This window comes from Azolla caroliniana, unplaced genomic scaffold (assembly GCF_043228905.1).
Source record: "Azolla caroliniana isolate FFs.n. ecotype wild unplaced genomic scaffold, voAzoCaro1.0.p SCAF_12, whole genome shotgun sequence".
NCBI classification, from domain to species: Eukaryota; Viridiplantae; Streptophyta; class Polypodiopsida; order Salviniales; family Salviniaceae; genus Azolla; species Azolla caroliniana.
In genome coordinates this window covers 20,137,610-20,157,263 of record NW_028230447.1, presented here as the reverse complement: position 1 = coordinate 20,157,263, position 19,654 = coordinate 20,137,610, and the positions used below count along the sequence as shown (strand labels likewise).

General features: G+C 43.3%; 3 protein-coding genes across 4 annotated transcripts; 1 reads left to right on the top strand and 2 right to left on the bottom strand.

Annotated features, from left to right (window-relative positions):
- Nucleotides 1-844: 844 nt before the first annotated feature.
- LOC147857429 (protein BCCIP homolog) lies at nt 845-4,795 on the top strand. 2 transcript variants are annotated; one of them, XM_087328894.1, is made up of 6 exons: nt 845-1,064; nt 1,378-1,596; nt 3,264-3,473; nt 3,568-3,657; nt 3,999-4,266; nt 4,442-4,795. In XM_087328894.1, the coding sequence occupies exons 1-5, from the start codon at nt 945-947 to the stop codon at nt 4,164-4,166; spliced, it is 807 nt and encodes a 268-aa protein (XP_087185020.1). In that variant the 5' UTR covers nt 845-944; the 3' UTR covers nt 4,167-4,266; nt 4,442-4,795. The 2 variants fall into 2 exon arrangements, with proteins under 2 accessions (XP_087185020.1, XP_087185021.1); XM_087328895.1 differs by lacking the exon at nt 4,442-4,795 and having other exon boundaries at nt 846-1,064; nt 3,988-4,117.
- A 1,056-nt stretch (nt 4,796-5,851) lies between these two features.
- Nucleotides 5,852-7,141, bottom strand: LOC147857428 (uncharacterized). The gene has a single exon (XM_087328089.1). It carries the CDS (start codon nt 6,932-6,934, stop codon nt 6,113-6,115), a length of 822 nt encoding a protein of 273 aa, XP_087184215.1. The 5' UTR covers nt 6,935-7,141; the 3' UTR covers nt 5,852-6,112.
- Nucleotides 7,142-12,472: 5,331 nt separating this feature from the next.
- On the bottom strand, nt 12,473-14,016 carry LOC147857427 (uncharacterized). Its single transcript, XM_087328746.1, has one exon. The coding sequence runs from the start codon at nt 13,955-13,957 to the stop codon at nt 12,773-12,775; it is 1,185 nt and encodes a 394-aa protein (XP_087184872.1). The 5' UTR covers nt 13,958-14,016; the 3' UTR covers nt 12,473-12,772.
- Nucleotides 14,017-19,654: the final 5,638 nt, after the last annotated feature.

Sequence of the window (19,654 nt, the reverse complement as noted above, 5' to 3'; positions counted from 1 at the left end):
ATCACTCGCCCATCTCGATAAAAGGCGCGATGCCCGTCTTTGCGATCTTGCATAACCTTTGGCATACAACTCTTGCGATGCTCAATTTGCATCTTGGTGAGGTCTTCATCGAGATAGATAGGGTCCCCACCCAATCCTCGAAGAATTGGTCTATTCTTAAAGAAAGTGATTCTAGAGTCTAAGTCTTTAAATTGAAGAACTAAGGCTCTCTTCCTAGTTGTGTCGCGTCCGGCCCTCCAAGCTTTGGTGATAGGTAGGGTCGTTGTGTACCCTAACATTTTCCCGAGTGTTTGTGCATCCTCGTCCGGGGATGCACCTTCCTTGAGCCCAGTGACACGCACATTTAGGCGTTGGGCCTGACGCATTTTCTCCTCTTCGAGGGTGGTATTAACAATATTTTCATGAGAGAGAGAGAGAGAGAGTAAAAGGGATCGAAAGTGAGTCGGGCTATCGGGGTCACGGAGCACAAACTTTCTTCATAAAATTTGTGACGAGATCTTATGGTATGGCGACCTGAGTCTTAGGAAGTGACAACACTTTACTTGGGGTAAATAACAAATACATTGTGATTGATGTACATATGAAACAATACCAAATCCCATAAAGAAGAAGCTCTGCTCTCTTCAGGGTTTTAGGGCTCCCTACATATTATATTCATTCACATCCTGAGTTTTAGGGTTAGGGTTAGGGTTAGGGTTAGGATTTAGGGTTAGAGTTGCAGGCAGCTAAGTGTTGGGGTTCAGGAAGCTCAGTTTAGGGTTTTAGGGCTCCCTACATATTATATTCATTCACATCCAGCATATTAGGGTTAGGGTTAGAGTTGCAGGCAGCTAAGTGTAGGGCTGCAGAAAGCTCAGTTTGGGGTTGTGGGCTGCTCAGTTCGGATTTGCACGTACGGTTTAGGGTTCCTGGACTGGTAGCACTTAGGGTTTCGGGCTCCACTCATGCCTCTTCCGAAACGGAAAACCCCAGCAGAACCATCCTCTCCAAAGAAGCTTCAGAAAGCAGAAAATGGCAGAGGAGAAGATTCTGAAGCCGATGAGGAAGATGATGAAGATTCCGAGGTTCTTCCTTAACGATGCCTCTTCATAGCAGGGTTTGGCATAGTTTGCTTTTCTGGGGTTTGAAATGTTCTCTCCATGTACTGCGTTTATAGGGTTTGCACGTTCACTTCATCATGCGTAGCTGCTTTTCTAGGGTTTTCTGGATTATTCTCTTCATACACTGCTGCGTTTCCAGGGTTTGAATGTTGTAGGCACATCTGGTTTTTGAATGTTTTCTTCATTGTAAATGCTGCTTGTTTTCTAGGGTTTTATAGTTTTCTTTTTATACTACATTTCTATGATTTGAAACTTGGATGTATTTTCTTTTGTGTAGGGGATTGTAAATGTGGATTTTGAGTTCTTTGACCCTAAACCTGAGGATTTCCATGGAGTGAAAGCACTGGTGAGATCCTATTTGGACGACAGTTCATGGGATATAGGTGGGTTTGTAGACACCATTTTGTCTCAGACCACAGTTGGATCAGTCATTAAGACAGGTGAAGATGAAAGCCCCATCGGTGTTATCACTGCTCTTAACATGGGAAGATATAAGGTGCCCATCATCACTCTAAAATTCTTTGCAAAGCCATATCCCAGATTAAATGAGTGATAAGATGAGAGTCAACTAGGGATTAGGTATACTGATACTGTCCAGTTTCTTTGCTCTCGTGCATGATGCATTTTTGTTTTCTTTCGTTGAAGTAGCATATAATTTGGTGCTGGTTGTGGTTTTTGCACTTGTCAATGATGTCTTATGTAATTATAGATTGTTTTGTATCATCAATTTTCAGCCTATTTCGGAGTGGTTCTGAGAACAAGAATTTGCACCTTATAATAGCAAGGTATTGTGTGACCACAACCTGCAAGCTGGTCTATGCTTATGTATGTGCTTATGGTGCCTCAAGTAATTATGTTGGTTATTGCAAGCTCAAAAAATATAATTACAGCTTCAAGAGCCCTGCTACTCTGGTGTCACCTGATACACCTGCATCAGGTTAAGAAATGTCAATTAGTCATGATGAGGATTCATCATAGTATTGTGTAGCAAGAAGATGTTGTAGACACCTAAACTCTCCTTGCTCACCTTCGTCTATTATTGAGTTCTGGCATTCTTGTAGACACATAGTTGCAACATAGGTCAAGCCTCCCTTCATAAGAAGGTAGGTAGCTTTCTTGTATAATCAGAAACCTTAGGCCTTGGTGTGTCACACACTTGTCTACTTCATTTGAAACGGTCAAGTGATAACACATCTAATAATTATCTCATGACATAGAATTGTAATTAAGTTCATACTCTCTTTCCTTTAGGAAATAATGCTTACCTACCTAACATAACCATAACTAATCATGAGATAGGTTATGCATGTAGTAGAGGATGTGCCAACGTGTTTGTAACAGCTAACATGTATTTATTTTGCATGTGTATGTATGTTCATCATCACTTGAGATTGATATTGATCTTTAAAGTACTCATTGTGAGGTTGGTCTTCGTTATTACCTCTTGATGGCACTCCATGAGTTTATTAATGCAAGTATTTCTGAAGCTAATAGTGTTTGTAGTTGGAAATGAAGTATTAATGGTACTTGCAGTCATGATTTACTAGTGTGCAAGGAGGCTGAGTAGTAGTAGGTAAGCTTGTTTTATATCTTCTGGATTTCTATAGAGCTGAAAGAGAATAAATTTCACTCTATAGTTAACAATCAGCAACGGTTCGGCTCGGTTTGAGAGGGTCCAAATCGAACCGTTTAATTTTTTTGAAACCTGAACCAAACCGTGAAACCGTTAAACATGTTTCAAACCGTTAAACCATTAAACCGTAAGAACCGCGGTTTCGTGGTTCGGTTTCGGTTTTCAACATAGGTCAAATTTTAATTTTTTTAAATTTATAATGTTTCATTTTAAATTTTTTTTAAGATGTTCCTACAATGTGAAAATAAGGTCTAAAAATGAAAAGATTGTTTCAAAACAAATTTTAAAAATTAAAAAAAAAAAACCCCGTTAAATCTTTTAAACCGTGGTTTTTTACTGTTGAAACCGTTAAGCCGTTAAGCCGTGGTTTCGCAGTTCGGTTTGGTTCAAACCAAACCGTTGCTGATTGTATAGTAGAGAACATTTTTTTATCATAATTTGAGAGCCGTCATAATTTGAGAGCCGATTCATTCTTATTATACCCTCATGGTCTCTGAGGATCCTTGTTGGTGTCTTAAATGGTTTTTCAGGATAAAGCCTTTATGCAGAACATTTTTCAATATTTGAAAAGCAACTGCAGTGAAAATTCTGATGCAGCTAAGATTGAGTCTGTACTTGAAGAAGAAGCAAGTAATGTTGCCCTTCTGGTTAGTGAAAGGCTTATTAACATTCCAGAGGAATTGGCACCCCCATTATATAAGGGACTATTTGAGGAGGTTATGTGGGCTACAGAAGATGAGGTTAAAAAGTCATTGCAGAATATATGGAAATTAACTGTCTGCTTCTTGGTTAGTTGATGTTGTGCATATTTCCTAAACCATTATTTGCTTTCAGCCAACAAAAGTACTGCAGGATTCCTTCAAGTTCAAGCACTATTTAATTATGACCCGTTTCTTTCGGCAAATACCGAAAAAAGGAAAAAAGGTAAGCATGCATGTATATACCTTGGTAGATAATAATTATTTCTGAATTTAGAAATTGGTGACTTTAGATATGTTTAAACTTGGGCCTGGAAGGCCAGAAACTCTTTCAAAACATTCAGATGTTTAGAAATCTAGAAAAAGTGTATGATACCAATCAAAGAAGATACTAGGCTCACCTGGGCACTCACTCTTTGCCCAGAAACTACAGGTGCATTAGAGGTATGTCATCATGTTAGTATTCAATATATACATTTGCACTTGTGGTAGGCAGCCCATTTTCTAACATGATGATACTATTCTAGTCTTATAAAGGTATAATAGATCATCACAGTGTTGCTACAGGGACATAAACAAAAAGTAGGGAAGGAAAATGAGGAAAGCAATGGTGGGGATCTTATATACATCAAGCCAGAGGATGAAATATTTCACAAGGCAAGCAAAGCACCCGACAAATGTTCACAACATAGCTCTATTTCTATGAAATATCAAGTGTGTATACAGTGTTTCTAAGAAACTTAGTCTTTCACCTCTTTTTGGATGTCATGTGTTGCAGCTAAGTGATTGGTCTTGCATGTTTCCTGTTACCTCCGAGGCAGTCGCTACACATGAGGTACAGCTCTTATAATCCTGCAGTATTGTTGTACTGGGGATAGGAATTGGAATGTTAAGCTGCACATAATTAGCTGATTTTGGTTGAACTGGAATCGCATGATAGCTAAGCCTACATTGATTTGACTGTAATTGGATGGTAAACTGACTTCGATTCTGGTTATTTGTGCTACCAGACTCGGGGCTTGAAACAATTCCGGCTTGTGATGCTTGTATGTTCAGAAAAGGTTGATGTATTCAAGACAGAGTTGGGTATTGTAGAAGACTAAAGTTTCTTGGAAGTTTCTATGACAAGATTGTGTGCCCACTACAGACATTACTTGAACTGATTTAATTAAAAAAGTATATGTAAAATCATTCCTTCATCACCCCATTTTAATAGCATTTCATTTTTGGTGATGCAACATCAAACACACCATTCGTCAAGGGTTTTGTAATTGTATTATTGATAACTTACTGAACCCATGCTCAGTTTCTGAAATTTTAACTAACTTTGAATAATGTTATTCATTGATTGGAGCCTTCATTCACATATTGTTCTTAGAGAGTAGTGAGGTAATCCTATTTTAGTAACCATCTCTACATTTAGCAATTAGCATAAATAATCTGATGCGAGTTCCAAAGGTATGTCTTGATATGAGATTTAGTGCACAAAAATTAGTGTATACCATATCAGAATTTGACCAATGAAAGAAGAGAGGAATTCCAAGCATGTGGATAGGTTAAAGTATGGAGGTAAGGTTATGCCTACGTGGATTGAGGATTTTTTTCCCCATTGGTATGATGTAGGACTGAAACGCTAGATTTCTTAGGGTTCTTAGATTCCTTATAGTAATGCCCAATATCTAATACAAGTGATCTGACATCTAGTTTAATGCACCAGGTGAAAGCTGAAAAGGGATGTTAGTTAACATAGATCACTTTTAAGTTTAATATTTTATACATCGTTTGACAAGGTCAAAAGGATTTTTCTTTATCTGGATAGCCCTACAAAAAGGCAGTCAAGTGACTCCAAATTGCAGGATCAAGTCTAGAATGATATATCTGTTTTTCTCAAAAGGTGCTCTCTAAAGAAACAACCCACTACTAGACACCGTTTTTGCTTCATTTTTCTCCAATGAATGTATGCAATATATTTTTGATATATGCTCACACGGATGACCCAATGACTCAAAAACAGGGTCTTCTTATACATATCTAATATAGCTTTTGATACCGTGTGGTCTGTGGATCACTGTATATAGGGGGGATTAGTTGTTAATGGGTAAACAAAGTTAAATTTAACAAAGGAACTCAAGTCGTTGTTGGTTTTGTTTAAAATACTCACGGATTTACTGTCATTTGTAAAAAAACTGGTTATTTGTGTTAACTAACTAAGTCATGAATGGAAAGGAAAACCCTGAAGGTTTATTAGAGATATAGTTTGTGTCAAACTTCATGAATCTATTATCAAGGTTCCCATTTATGCAGTAACCATGGTGTTAAAGAGGAGGCCAAAATCCGCCACAAAATAATGAATGACAATATAATTCATGTTGTGCCATCCTTCTTAAACCAGAAGGGCTAGCATCATGTGGAAAACATGATAACGAATATAATCTCTATAACTTCCATTCATATAATAATATGATGCAAAGTACAGAAGGAGCAAAACTCTAAACCCTAAACCCTAAACTTAACTGTAAGGCTTTACAATATATATGAGAATTTAAATCTCTTTAGTGGCATCAACTACATATATGATGCACCAAACATAAAGGATGGATCAAATTACATTCCACCATATACAAGATCTTATCACTCTTACGAGGCAGGATGAAGAAGATTTGAAAGAAAAGGATGAGAGATCAAATCTTCACCAGCTTGATGGCCTCCACCCGAGGATTCTCTTTAGCTATGGCTTCTCTTCCAGCTGCCTTGTAGTCGAAGGTACACTTGTGCCGATCCGAATACCTATGCACACCACAGAATAACCCTCCACACTTGCACTTGAATCCGCCGACGAGGCCTACTCGCTTGCGACACGCCTCACATGATCTCTGTCTTGCCATCACCATTCCTTGTGGATTCTTTCCTTGCTCTTCTCCGAAGGGAGAGAGACTAGTGTAAACTCCGGGTATAGGAGGGCTCGGACGATTCGTGTTGGGGCGAAGGGCATCTAATTCTGGTTCAGCTACTAGCGAGAGTGCGGGAATGTTCTGGATCTCCATAATCTCTGCTGAAGTGGAGGATAACCATGACCACGCCGCGGGGCTGGCATGGCATGAACACCGATTTGATGGCGATGCAGTGTCGGTGGTGGATGATGATCCAGAAGCACCGACATGAACAGAATGAGGAGGATGGGGATGGTGATGGTGATGGTGATGGTGATGGCACGGCACAGGGCAGGGTTGTGTGCTAGGGTTTTGCTGTGGCACATCAGGATCGGAGCGCAGAACAGACAGAGATGCTGAAATAGAGGAGGGATGGGCAGAGATGTCGGTGGTAGTAGTTTCCATGGCATGTGGCAAGGATATGGCACTCAAATCCGAGGCCACACTAGTAGTGGTGTTGGGTTCAAGGCTACTGCTGCTGCTGCTACCCTGCTTCTCTGAGAAGCAAGAAGAGCTTTTCTTCATGGAGTCTGTTGAGGGGAGCTGAGAGGGATCTGTGCTGTGCTGAGCCATGAAGAAAGAAAGAGGAGGAAAGGAAAGGGATCAGGGAGCAAAAGGGTTAGCTAGACCAACAGAATGAAGCAAAAACAAAAAACCCTAGACCAACAGAGGAGGGGGGGCAGATCAGAGCCAAGAAAAAACAGAGGTGAGAGAGAGAGAGAGAGCAGGAACCAGAGAGACTGAGAAGTGAGGGCAGAAAACAGAGCAAAGAACAGAACAGAAAGAGATAGATAGATATAAGAAGAAGGGCTATGGCGATCGATGGATTAAAAGGCACAGACAAAGAGACCACAACACATCAGAGATGCGGCAGACAGAGGCAGAGAGAGAGTCTAGAGAGAGAGAGAGAGAGTCGAGACACACACAGAGACAGAGACAGAGACAGAGACAGAGAGAGTTTAGAGAGAGAGAGAGAGAGAGAGAGAGAGAGAGAGTGGAGACACACACACACACACAGATAGAGACAGAGAGAGTCTAGAGAGAGAGACACGCACACACGCAGAGACAGAGAGAGAGAGAGACACGCACATACGCAGAGAGAGAAAGAAAGAGAGAGACACACACACATAGACAAAGAGAGAGTTTAGAGAGAGAGAGACACACACACACACAGAGACAGAGAGAGAGTTTACAAAAAAGAAGAGAGAGAGAGTCTAGAGAGACACACAGAGACAAGAGAGAGAGAGGGGAAAACGCGTTCACTCTTCCCTTTTTTGACACGTGCTTAAAAATGAGCCCCCTTTCTTCCATTTGCGCACGTGCTCAAATTGCCGCCGTTTTCTATTTGCGCACGTGCTTAAAAAGTTAGGGTTTTTTCTTCTTCTTCCTTCTTCTTTTGGGTGCAAAGACAGACAGGCAAAAGGCAGGTAGAGGCATTGATATGCATATGCATCGGGTTGATACATCCAATTGGGGGCTTGGCCGGGAGTTGGGTCAAAACTCGGATTGATCCATCCAATTGGGGGCTTGGCCGGGAGATTGGTCTCTCGGACCTCGACTTTTGTCTCTTACATGGGGGGGTCCATTTGACCGGTCGGCTTGCCTCTCTTAACATTGGCCTTTTACATGATGACATTTCTCGACCTCACGCAACTTTATACCAGAAAACAACATTAGTTTGCTCATGCAAAGCCACAACTTCTCTTCCCTCCTTCATGAAGACCAAAACTTCTTCTCTTTCAAGGGGGAGCATCCTCGTAATTTTGTAAAACACAAAGGCACGTACGTGTATGTTGATGGTCGGTCCTCCATCTCGAATCCTATGTATATGTTATATATGTAATCTACACATACTTTAAACTCCGTCGTTCGTGTTGCTTTTATGTATCTGTTGTTGACTCGCCCCCATTCCAAATGTCATGCAAGGCATCCCCCATGCAAACAAAAAATGAAGAAGAAAAGAACTCGTTGCTATAACTTTCCTCATTGATGTTTGCATGTCGAAAATATTAGTCTTTCGCACCCTTTGCAACTGCATGCTTTGTGTATGGTTCTTAATTGAACAAAAGTTTCAAGATATGTTGTTAATGTCCTAGGACCACATGGTTTCAATCCTTTCCTTTTCACCCTCCCAACGGCAATATACCCCCCCCCCCCCCCCCATTCAACACAAACACACACACACACACACACACAAAGCAAGTGTCTTAGACTCTTTTTGAAATATTTGAGATGTTGAAAATTTGTATGCTTTGACCTTATATGTCTACGGTTCTCAAATTGCAGTCATTGCACACGATTGCTCGCCATGTATTTATGTAGTAAATTCTATTCCTTGTGAGATATATGTTCATATATGAGTGGACGTTTGAAAAGGCACGTTCTCACCTTTCTAGGCCACTCATAGAGTAATGATGGCCATTCTTGACACTTTTTAGAGTAATTCTTCTTTGTCATTTTCTTGGAAATTTCCATGGATTTGTAGATTCGTTTGAAAAATATCATGCCATCGTTTGGTTTGATTTGATTGATAATGATGTGGGAGACAAGTTGAGTTCAATATGTGGAATTTGCATCAATGGAATTAATGTCCTATTGTTGCTTTGTGACGAGTGTATGAGTAATTGTTGACTTCCAGAAGTCTTTGACGAAAACTAGCCCCATTCGGTGAGCAAGTTGTATGTAAAAAGTAGGTGCTTTATTCTTTACTCCATCTTGCTTCGAAAGGCCATTGTTATCATTTCTACTCTTTTTATCGTGGAAAATATGTTGGCGCCGATTTTTATAGGAGGAAACAATGGGTGCCAATGATCGCAAAGAAAAGTTATGAGGTTTGTATAGTAAGTACAAAATTAAACATAGTATGGTATGTTAGCCATCTAAATGAGGGACATATAAAGAAATCATGTAATTCTATAATTTAACTATGGGATAGATAAGTAGGTGTATGTGAAGGGGTATTTGTCTCTTAGCAAAGGGGCAACTTGGCAAAAGCATTCTTAAAGATGGGACAGAGAGTGTGTAAAGCCCATTTATGGGCCATTCGTGATAATTTAAGTGGAAAGGGCATACAATGTTATTTTCCCTCCCTCACCAATTATCTACAAACCCTTTGTGATGAAGAAATGTCACCAATTATATATGAATCCTTGTCGATGAAGAAGTGCCGCCAATTATACATGAACTATTGTCGATGAAGAGACGGTGGTGGTTGTAGTTAGCAAGTAACAAGCAACGGTTCGGTTTGAACCGAACCAAACCGCGAAACCGCAGTTTTAACAGCTTCAATGGTTCGGTTCAGTTCAGGTTTGGGTTTTTTAAAACAATTCGGTTCAGTTTCATCAGCAAAAACCCGCGGTTTAAACGGTTTAACAATTTTTTATTTCTTTTAAAAAAAAATTGTAAAATTTTTTAAACAATTCTAAAAAAAATTTAAAATTGTTTTTAAGCAATCTTTTCATTTTTAGACTTTATTTTCACATTTTAAGAACATCTTAAAAATTTTAAAAATTTTAGAAAATGAAATATTATAAATTTAAAATTTGACTTATGTTGAAAACCGAAACCGTGGTTTTTATAGTTTGAAAAATGTTTGTTTGGTTTAACAGTTTGCGGTTCGGTTCAGTTTAGGTTTCAAAAAAATTAAACGGTTTGGACCCTCTCAAACCGAACCGTTGCCAATTGTTATTATATTAGCTTAGTTCTCAAGAGATAGTCGCAGAGAGCCATTTCTCTCTCAACCTCTAGTTATCATCTCTTTCATAAGAGATTTGGTAATAGGGATTTATTACCTATTGCAATACATATGAGTTGTGATGGTGTTGTTGAACCAAATGCACCAGTCCAAAATACTATCAACAGTCTTCGCTCATTCTGCACTCACTCAAACAAAAATGACCATTTGACCATCCCACCCTTATACATGGTAGACTCAAGGTGTTCTCCACCATATGCATGACTTTGGATAGGTGTAGTTGTACCCCTACACTGGTATTGTGCAACGTGAGCCAAAGGATTTGGACTGCCATATACCCTAATGATTGTGGATTGGGTAAGAGTTTTGTCAATCACTCTCAAGCCACTTTACTCACTTAGCATAAACTCACCTCTCTCACAAAAATAACCTAAATTAGAAGTTAACTAATGCCTCATAGAATTGACAGGGAGGGCCTTAACATAGTTCTATTCAGTGTTGAATAGCTTCAATCATAGCAATTGTGACATATGAGGATGACCTACGAAGCCAAATTATCACACTAGTATCGGATTACCTTTGTCTATGGCTTTTGCATTAGTTGACCCAACAATTGGCCTAATGGTCATGAGGATTTGTTTTTAGGGATTCCAGTATCTTCGACACACTCCCCCCCAACTTTCCTTTCAAGCTCTGTTCCACCCAAATGGCTAAACAATGTTTTTCAATTCCAGTTCTGTTCCATCAAAATGGCTAAAACAAAAAACTTTGTTTTAGGCTCAGGTTTATCAAATTGGTTATAAACAAGATCTTCCATGTGAGCCTCTGTTCCATCAAAATGGCTAAACAAAGTTTTTTGTTTGAGGTTCGGGTCCATCAAATTGGTTATAAACAAGATCTTTCATGTGAGCCTCTGTTCCATCAAAATGGCTAAACAAAGTTTTTTGTTTGAGGCTCGGGTCCATCCAATTAGTTATAAACAAGATCTTTCATGTGGGCCTCTGTTCCGTCAAAATTGCTAAACAATGTTGTCTATTCTCACAGAGTGTATCCAGAATAAACAAGATCTTCCATGTGAGCCTCTGTTCCATCAAAATGACTAAACAAAGTTTTTTGTTTGAGGCTCAGGTCCATCAAATTGGTTATAAACAAGATCTTTCATGTGAGCCTCTGTTCCATCAAAATGGCTAAACAAAGTTTTTTGTTTGAGGTTCGGGTCCATCAAATTGGTTATAAACAAGATCTTTCATGTGAGCCTCTGTTCCATCAAAATGGCTAAACAAAGTTTTTTGTTTGAGGCTCGGGTCCATCCAATTAGTTATAAACAAGATCTTTCATGTGGGCCTCTGTTCCGTCAAAATTGCTAAACAATGTTGTCTATTCTCACAGAGTGTATCCAGAATAAACAAGATCTTCCATGTGAGCCTCTGTTCCATCAAAATGGCTAAACAAAGTTTTTTGTTTGAGGCTCAGGTCCATCAAATTGGTTATAAACAAGATCTTTCATGTGAGCCTCTGTTCCATCAAAATGGCTAAACAAAGTTTTTTGTTTGAGGTTCGGGTCCATCAAATTGGTTATAAACAAGATCTTTCATGTGAGCCTCTGTTCCATCAAAATGGCTAAACAAAGTTTTTTGTTTGAGGCTCAGGTCCATCCAATTAGTTATAAACAAGATCTTTCATGTGGGCCTCTGTTCCGTCAAAATTGCTAAACAATGTTGTCTATTCTCACAGAGTGTATCCAGAATAGACTTGGACCACTGCCAACAGTTTTTCATATCTACTGCTTTTATCTAGACAAATGGGTTATCATGGAGACTTTATACTGTCATCATGAAGCACTCCTTTGTAATGCTTCCTTCTAAACACTGTTAAAACATATATCCATCAGAGTATAAATCACATAAAACCAAACAGACTCTCAACATAACAAAGTAGCAGCGCATCACCTAAATGCATGTACTAATCACAAGGCTATTGAAAATAAGTAGCTAAAGGGCTCAGTTTTGCACATTGATCAGCATGCAAAAAACACACTTGTGATGTGTATTTGTACCTCAGCATCGAGAAATATCATCATCATAGCCCTACTTAACACTCCAATAGTACACTCTTTTATGATCTTCAATACCAAAAAACAAACTTCTAACCAGTCAAGATATTTCTTCTACTCAATTGTAACTTCCCAATAGATTTACATAATTCCTACCCTTACTAATCATTGGTCCTGTGGATGTAACACAACAGGAATTATAAATATGCTTAGTCCATTCTTTCAAATGATCCTTTTAGTTATTAGTTATATACAGACGATCAATGTACATACATACACATGAGAGTATCACATATAACACAAGTGATGAACTAAACAAACAGTCGAGAGGAAACAATCTATATGCAGTCATGAATGAAAATACTACCGAGAATTTAACAGAATTCAATAAAGCATCACATTTTCAAACCCCACAATTCCAATATCTCAGAACACAGTCATTGTGGAAGCCCTTAAATTTTGTGATTTGATTTGAAATAAGAACAAAACACATGCTATCAATTGTAAGAAAAGAACTAGAAATCTCTCAAACAAAACTGGTAGCAGACAATAAAACCTGCAAAAATGAGCTTTCTTTTCTTACATCCATCTCTTACCTCATTTAAAATGAAGAAGAAGATGAAGATAACGAGATTTCATTAAAGCATGTATAAAAAAAGCAATACTATTTCCTTTTCCCTTTGCTTCCTTTTGATCCGAAAAATCCTGCAGAAGACTCTGCAGTGTTGGCTTTCTTCATACTCTTCCTTCCACCATGGCCATACTTGGAATCTCGAGCTTTTCTGTTCTTTGAGACCTTACTACCTTTACCTACTGTTTTCTTCCCTTTCCCACCAGATCTATCCCAAGGTGCAGCATTAGTATTACTTCTTTTCTTACCTCCTCCGTCCTGATCAAAAGATATTCCATTCCCTCTTCCTGAAGCTCCGAAGGATCTCTTGTTAGGACTTCTACTATTGGAGTCGAGCTTTCCTTTATTGAACTCTTTTCCATTTCCTCTTCCTGAATCCCCAAATGAACTCTTGTTAGGGTTCTTGCTATTGGACTCGAGCTTTCCATTTCCAAATTCCCTTCCTTTTCCTCTTACTGAAGCTCCAAATTGTCTCTTTGGACTTCTGCTATTTGGATCAAGATTTCCATTACCTCTTCCCTCCGAGTCATTCCTTTTCCTCTTGTTGAAGGCAGGTTTCCGAACGTTTCCATCCCCATCATCAAAATCCACAGGGAACGCGTCTTCCTCACCTTCAAATCCTTTATCTTGCCTCATCTTCCTCCATTTCTTCACAGACTCGATACTCTCTTTCTTCTCCTTGGCTCTCTCCTTTATCTTCTCTGCCTGCACTTCTTTAGAGAACCTCTTGGATTCTCGAGCTTTCCTTCTCTCTTCTATCTCTTCCATCTGCTTCTGCTGAGACAGAAGCGACTCTTTCACCTTCAGCATATGGACATCGCTCTTCACCATCTCCGCGTAATAGTCGACAGGTCTCAGAAAAGGAATGCCGAGAGATTGGAGCTTCATGAAAGCTTCGCGAGTTCCTTCGAGAGCTTGAGTGTAGAAAGCCATCTCTCGAGCGAGGTCATCGTTCACGTCGATCTCTGCATCATTGGTGTCAAAGGAAACAGAGAGGGAGTGGAGCCAATCGAGGTCTTCAGGCCATCCGATCTCTTCGAGCTTCTCATGGATGGCGATGGAGTTGTAGACGGCGTTAGGGCGGGGGTGGGACTGGAGAATCTCTGAGGGTTCGTCACCGCTGTCGCTGCTGCCATCGCCATATTCATCTTCATCGTCGGAGGGGAGGTCGTCGTCTGCGGGAGCAGCGCCGGCTGCGACTGATCTGAAGCTCGCCATGGGAGCTTGAAAACCCTAGAAAAAGGATGGAAACCCTAGAGTCAGAAAAAAGCCTGAGTAAATTCTCAGCACTAGTTTTTTGTTAAGGTCTTTTTTTGAGAGGGGCTTAGGTTTTGGTTAAATTTTGGAAGAATTTATATTTCTGGCCCCCCCTCCTTTGCACTAGTTTTCTTGTTAAGGGTTTTTTGTTTTGTTTTTTGATAGGCTTAAGGTTTTGGCTAAAGTTTGGAAGAGATTATATTTTTGGTTCTCCTCATTTGCTCTCACTCACGAGGGGGGGGTGTTCACACCCGAGCAGATGTCTGGAAGTCGGCCGGTCGGGGGCTCCGAGATGATGCCTTCTGACTCCTCCATCCTGCCCCCGATCGGAAATCGCGTCACGCAAAGTACACACACGAAAGCTCTGCCATGCTAGGGTCGAACTCTCTCCACCCACTGTTACAAGTTGTTATGTGAGTTGGGGTTCAGAGTGCCCGTGAGACGATCGATGGACAATAAGATTGTATGGGGTAGGACCAAGACTAGCACAAAGGACCATAACTAGGATGAGGATAAGGACAAGAAGAAGAATATGAAGAAACGAGTGGTTATGTGAGCCGAGTTCAAACCATCGTGAGACTGTCAAGTTGGTCGATGATAATCAGTATGGGGTAGGATGAGGAATAGCACAACTTTTCAAACCAAGATGAGGATAAGATGAAGAAGAAGAAGATGATGATGATGATAAAATGAAATTGTCATGGGTTTGTATCAAACTAAAATGATCGACGAGCATAGCCCTAGTGTAGCAACCGTCATGCTTTTGAAGATTTCATCGAAACTATATCTTGGCATCTTCCAACCCTTTGATGATTGTCTATATTACTCCTCGTGTAGGATTAACTCCTTCAACTCTTCCAATTCTTCCTAAAAATTTATATATTTAACCCCTAGTCTAGAAATTCCTCCTTTTCGGTTGGTTGGTAAGGAAATTATACATCTCTGTTGAGAGACAAGCTCAACATCGGCCGGATCGGCTGAAGAAGCCGAGGACCGGATCGGTTGGGACCAATCGGTTAGGCCGAGTGCGTAAACCGGGAGGTCGTTAGGAAAGATATTCCGTGAGGAATATATTTGGGAGTTAGTGTAGGGGCTCTTGATGAGCATTGAAGTACTGTCAGTACTTCGGTCAGTCCTTTTAGGACTTGTATAAAAGTGCTCACTGAGCACGTCTTATGTACAGAGATTGAGTATTATTGTGAAATATAGTTTTTTGTGTTCTCTCTCTCTGTCTCTCCTGCGTATACCGTGTAAGCTCAAGCTCTTCATTAAACCTGTGTTTCCTTCCTCTGTTCTGTCTTCATACCTGCTTCCGCACGCTACTTTCTACATGGTATCAAAGCGCGATGTTGAGAACCTCTCTGCAGCCGACACAGCTTGACGAAGAAGAACAAGAAGAACGATGGATAGAGCCATGGCGAGCTCGCTTCCAACAGAGAAGCTCGACAGAACCAACTACGCGTCTTGGTCCTACAAGATGCACCAGTACCTGCTCGGGCATGGCTACTGGAGTTATGTCGAAGGAGCTAATGACGCGGCACCCGAATCAACACACACAGACTTCCCGTCGTGGGAGCAATCAGCGAGCAGGGTACTATACTGCTTTGCGTCGTGTGTGGGCGAACAGCTATTGAGCTATGTTCGGGATGCAAAGACGCCGAAGGGTGCGTGGGAAAATCTGAAGAAGATTTTCGCCGCAAGCACCACAGCCAGGAAGCTTCAGCTCCAACAGGAGTTGAGCAACCTACGACAACGCGACTTGTTGGTGGCGGACTATACCTCGAAGATCAAGGATATCTGCAACTCCCTCGCCTCCATAGAAGTGAACATCAAGGAGAGCGAGATGGTCCAGATCTGTCTCAGAGGTTTGGCGTCGAAGTTCGAAGCGTTCCGAACGGTTGTGTGTACCCGGGAGAATACGCCGTCCTTTTTCGACTTACAGTCGATGCTCCTGGTAGAGGAGAACCACGCGGGTGTGTCGACGAGCACGCACACCGATAGCAAGATGTTGTACACGGAGGGAGAAAGGCCCCGTGGTCGTGGCGGACGAGGCGAGTCGGCGCGCAATGGAGGCGGCCGACGTGATCAAGGAAGAAGGCACCGAAGTGATGCCGACAACAACTCCGGACCCTCCGGAAACAGGGGGAGTCAAAGTGATGAGAACCGGCAAGGGAAGTCCATCGCGGAGTGCTGGTACTGTGGTAAGAAAGGCCACAAGGAAAGTGAGTGCTGGAAGAAGCGCGTCGATTCGGAGAGAACTGGTTCCGGGAATGGCTCCAGACATACCGACAAGGGAAATCGGCACCGATCGCACTACGCCGAAGACTCCAGGAGAGCCGGAGAAGGGACTGACTTCGTGACGAGACACGAAGCAAACTCAATGAAGCAGACCACCCCGAGATCGGACCAGGTGTGGTATGTAGACTCCGGCGCGTCAAACCACATGACGAGCCATAAGGAGTGGTTCTCGTACCTTGAAAAACCGATACAACCTGGAGTAGTCGCAACAGGAGACGACACTCCGCATCCGATCGCGAATGTCGGAGAAGTTCCCCTTAGCCATGTTGGGCAGAAAGGGAAACTCATGAACGTGTTGCACGTCCCGACAATCACGAAAAACTTGGTCTAGGTCGGACAGATCGTTGACCAAGGGATGGAGGTTCGGTTTACACACCTCGGGTGCTTCATTGAGGAAGAAGGCCGTGTGATTGCGCAAGGGTGCAGAGACAGGAGGATGTTCATCCTCGACTCCACTGACGGCGGCACCGCAATGTTCGCGAAGGGACAAAAGACCGAGTCGGACATCGACTTGTGGCACATGCGGATAGGCCATGTCAACTACCAGCGGCTTCAAGATCTGCAAACGAAACAGGTAGTGTTCGGATTGCCCAAATTTAGTGGCCGAAAGGCACAAATTTGTGAAGCCTGCCAGCTCGGGAAGCAACATCGACTTCCCTTCCCCAACGAGCGAAACCGGAGCCGGAACAAGCTCGACCTTATACACTCCGATGTGTGGGGACCGGCACAAAACGTTAGTCTTGGCGGGAGCCGATATTTCGTCTCCTTCATCGACGACCACACGCGGCACACGTGGATCTACCTCATTGAGAGGAAGAGCGAAGTCTTCGACTGTTTCCGGGACCTCAAGGAGTTCGTGGAAACCGAAACGGGACGAAAGATCAAGTGCCTGCGGTCGGATGGCGGGAAAGAGTACTTTTTCGGTCAATTCAATGGTTATTTACAACAAATGGGAATTCGGCGCGAATTCAGTTGTAGATACACACTGGAGCATAATGGCGTGGCCGAGAGAAAGAACCGATCGATTGTGGAAGCGGCACGGGCAATGCTGGAGGAGAAGAGCTTGCCCAAGTTCTACTGGGCTGAGGCGGTAAGGACCGCGGTATACATCCAGAACCGGATCGGAGACAAAGTGTCAGCGCACGAGCTATATTTCGGAACGAAGCCGAACTTGCGACACTTGAGGGTGTTCGGTAGCATTGCGTATGTGCATATACCGAAGGAGAAAAGGAGGAAGCTGGACGCAAAGGCCGAGAAATGCATCTTGGTCGGTTACTCGAACGAGCAAAAGGGTTATAAGTGCTATAACCCTCGCACCAAACAAGCGCGTGTCAGCCGCGACGTTGTGTTTGACGAGTCCGCGTCCTGGTACCTGCCCCCGACTCGGAACCCCGACTCCAATCCGAGCTCTGACGATGAGGTCAGCGAGGCCGAGATGCCTCCGAATGAGCCTGAAATCGAGACCCGCGAAGAGAGTCCGATTTCACTCTGGTTAAGTGGACCGATTGGCCGACTGAGTCGGTACGACCAGTCCGATAAAGAGTCGGCGAGTAGTGGAGACTCGGTCGTGCATTCCCCGCGCAGGAAGCCGAGGAGACGGCTTACGCGCAAAGAAAAAGGGAAGAAGAAGGTGTCGGATTCCGGCACGGAAAGGAACAAGTCAGACCGACGCGAGTCCGACTTCGAGGGAACTGGTGAGGGGTCTTTAAAGGTGAAGACCGCGTCAACCGAGAAGGCCTCGACATCGGCTAATGTGAGATTACGCCGATCTACCCGCCAAAAGAACCCAGTTGTGCGGTTCGGTTACAACGAGTACATGGCGCATCATTATGCGTACATGACCCGTGTAGCGGAAGTGCGTGAGCCGGAGAGCTACGCAAAAGCGGCTAAAGACGCGAATTGGCGTGCAGCGATGGAGGAAGAGATGCACGCATTGGCGGAGAACGAGACCTGGGACCTGGTTGACGCACCGAAGGGTGTGAAGCCGATCGGGTGTAGATGGGTGTACAAGGTCAAGTACAACACCAATGGCTCGGTCAACCGGTACAAGGCTCGGCTAGTGGCAAAGGGCTACGCGCAGAAACACAGCATCGACTACGATGAGACGTTTGCGCCGGTCACGAAAATGACGACCGTCCGTGTTTTGCTGGCAGTAGCTGCGGCGAAGGGGTGGCACTTACATCAGATGGATGTAAAGAATGTGTTCCTACAAGGTGACCTTGACGAACAGGTGTACATGGTACAGCCCCCCGGATTTCACTCCGGAACGAACTCTTCGGCAGTATGCCGACTGAAGAAGTCCCTTTACGGACTGAAGCAAGCCCCGCGTGCCTGGAACGCGAAGATCACGCAACAACTGCGTCGGATGGGCTTCGTCACGTCAAAATCGGACTCTTCCCTGTTCATCCGGAAAGGTCGACTCAGACCGGTTAGTATTTTACTGTATGTTGATGACTTGGTCATCACCGGCGCCGACCTAGGTGAAATCGACCGCGTGAAGCTCCAGCTTGCGGCATCGTTTGACATGAAGGATCTGGGGGACCTTCATTACTTCCTCGGGATCGAAGTGATCCGTACCCCCGAAGGCATATTGATCAGCCAACGTCACTACGTGCTGAGTATGCTCTTCAAGCTCGGGATGGCCGACTGTAAGTCCGTCTCGACTCCTCTGGATAGAACCGTCAAGCTTCGTCCCGATACGGGAAAGGTATGCGACCCGACGAGGTTCCGACAAATTGTCAGAAGCCTCATATACTTGACCATCACCCGACCCGACCTCAGTTATCCGATCGGGGTGATCAGTCAGTTCATGGCGCGACCTACCGAGGAGCACCTTCAGTGCGCGCAACGCATACTTCGGTATGTCAACGGCACTAAGGACCGGGGACTGCTATATCGGACCGGTGCGGCCGCGCAGTTAGTCGGCTACACCGATGCTGATTGGGCTGGCAACGCTGCCGATCGCCGATCCACGTCTGGATACGCGTTCTCCCTCGGGAGTGCCGCAATCGCGTGGAGCAGTAAGAAGCAGCCGACAGTTGCCCTGTCGAGCACCGAAGCTGAGTACCGAGGAGCGGCTGTCGCGACATGCGAAGCCATATGGTTGAAGCGGCTACTTAAGGACCTGCAAGAGGAGGTGTCCGATCCGACGACGATCTACTGCGACAACCTCAGCAGCATCCAGCTCGCGAAAAACCCTGTTTTTCACGCACGGACCAAACACATTGAGGTGCACTACCATTTCGTCCGTGAGCGTGTCCTTTCCGGTGAAGTCGTACTTCAGTACGTTCCGACGGATCAGCAGGCTGCCGACATCTTCACCAAGCCACTTGGTCTGGACAAGTTGCGGCAATTCTCAGG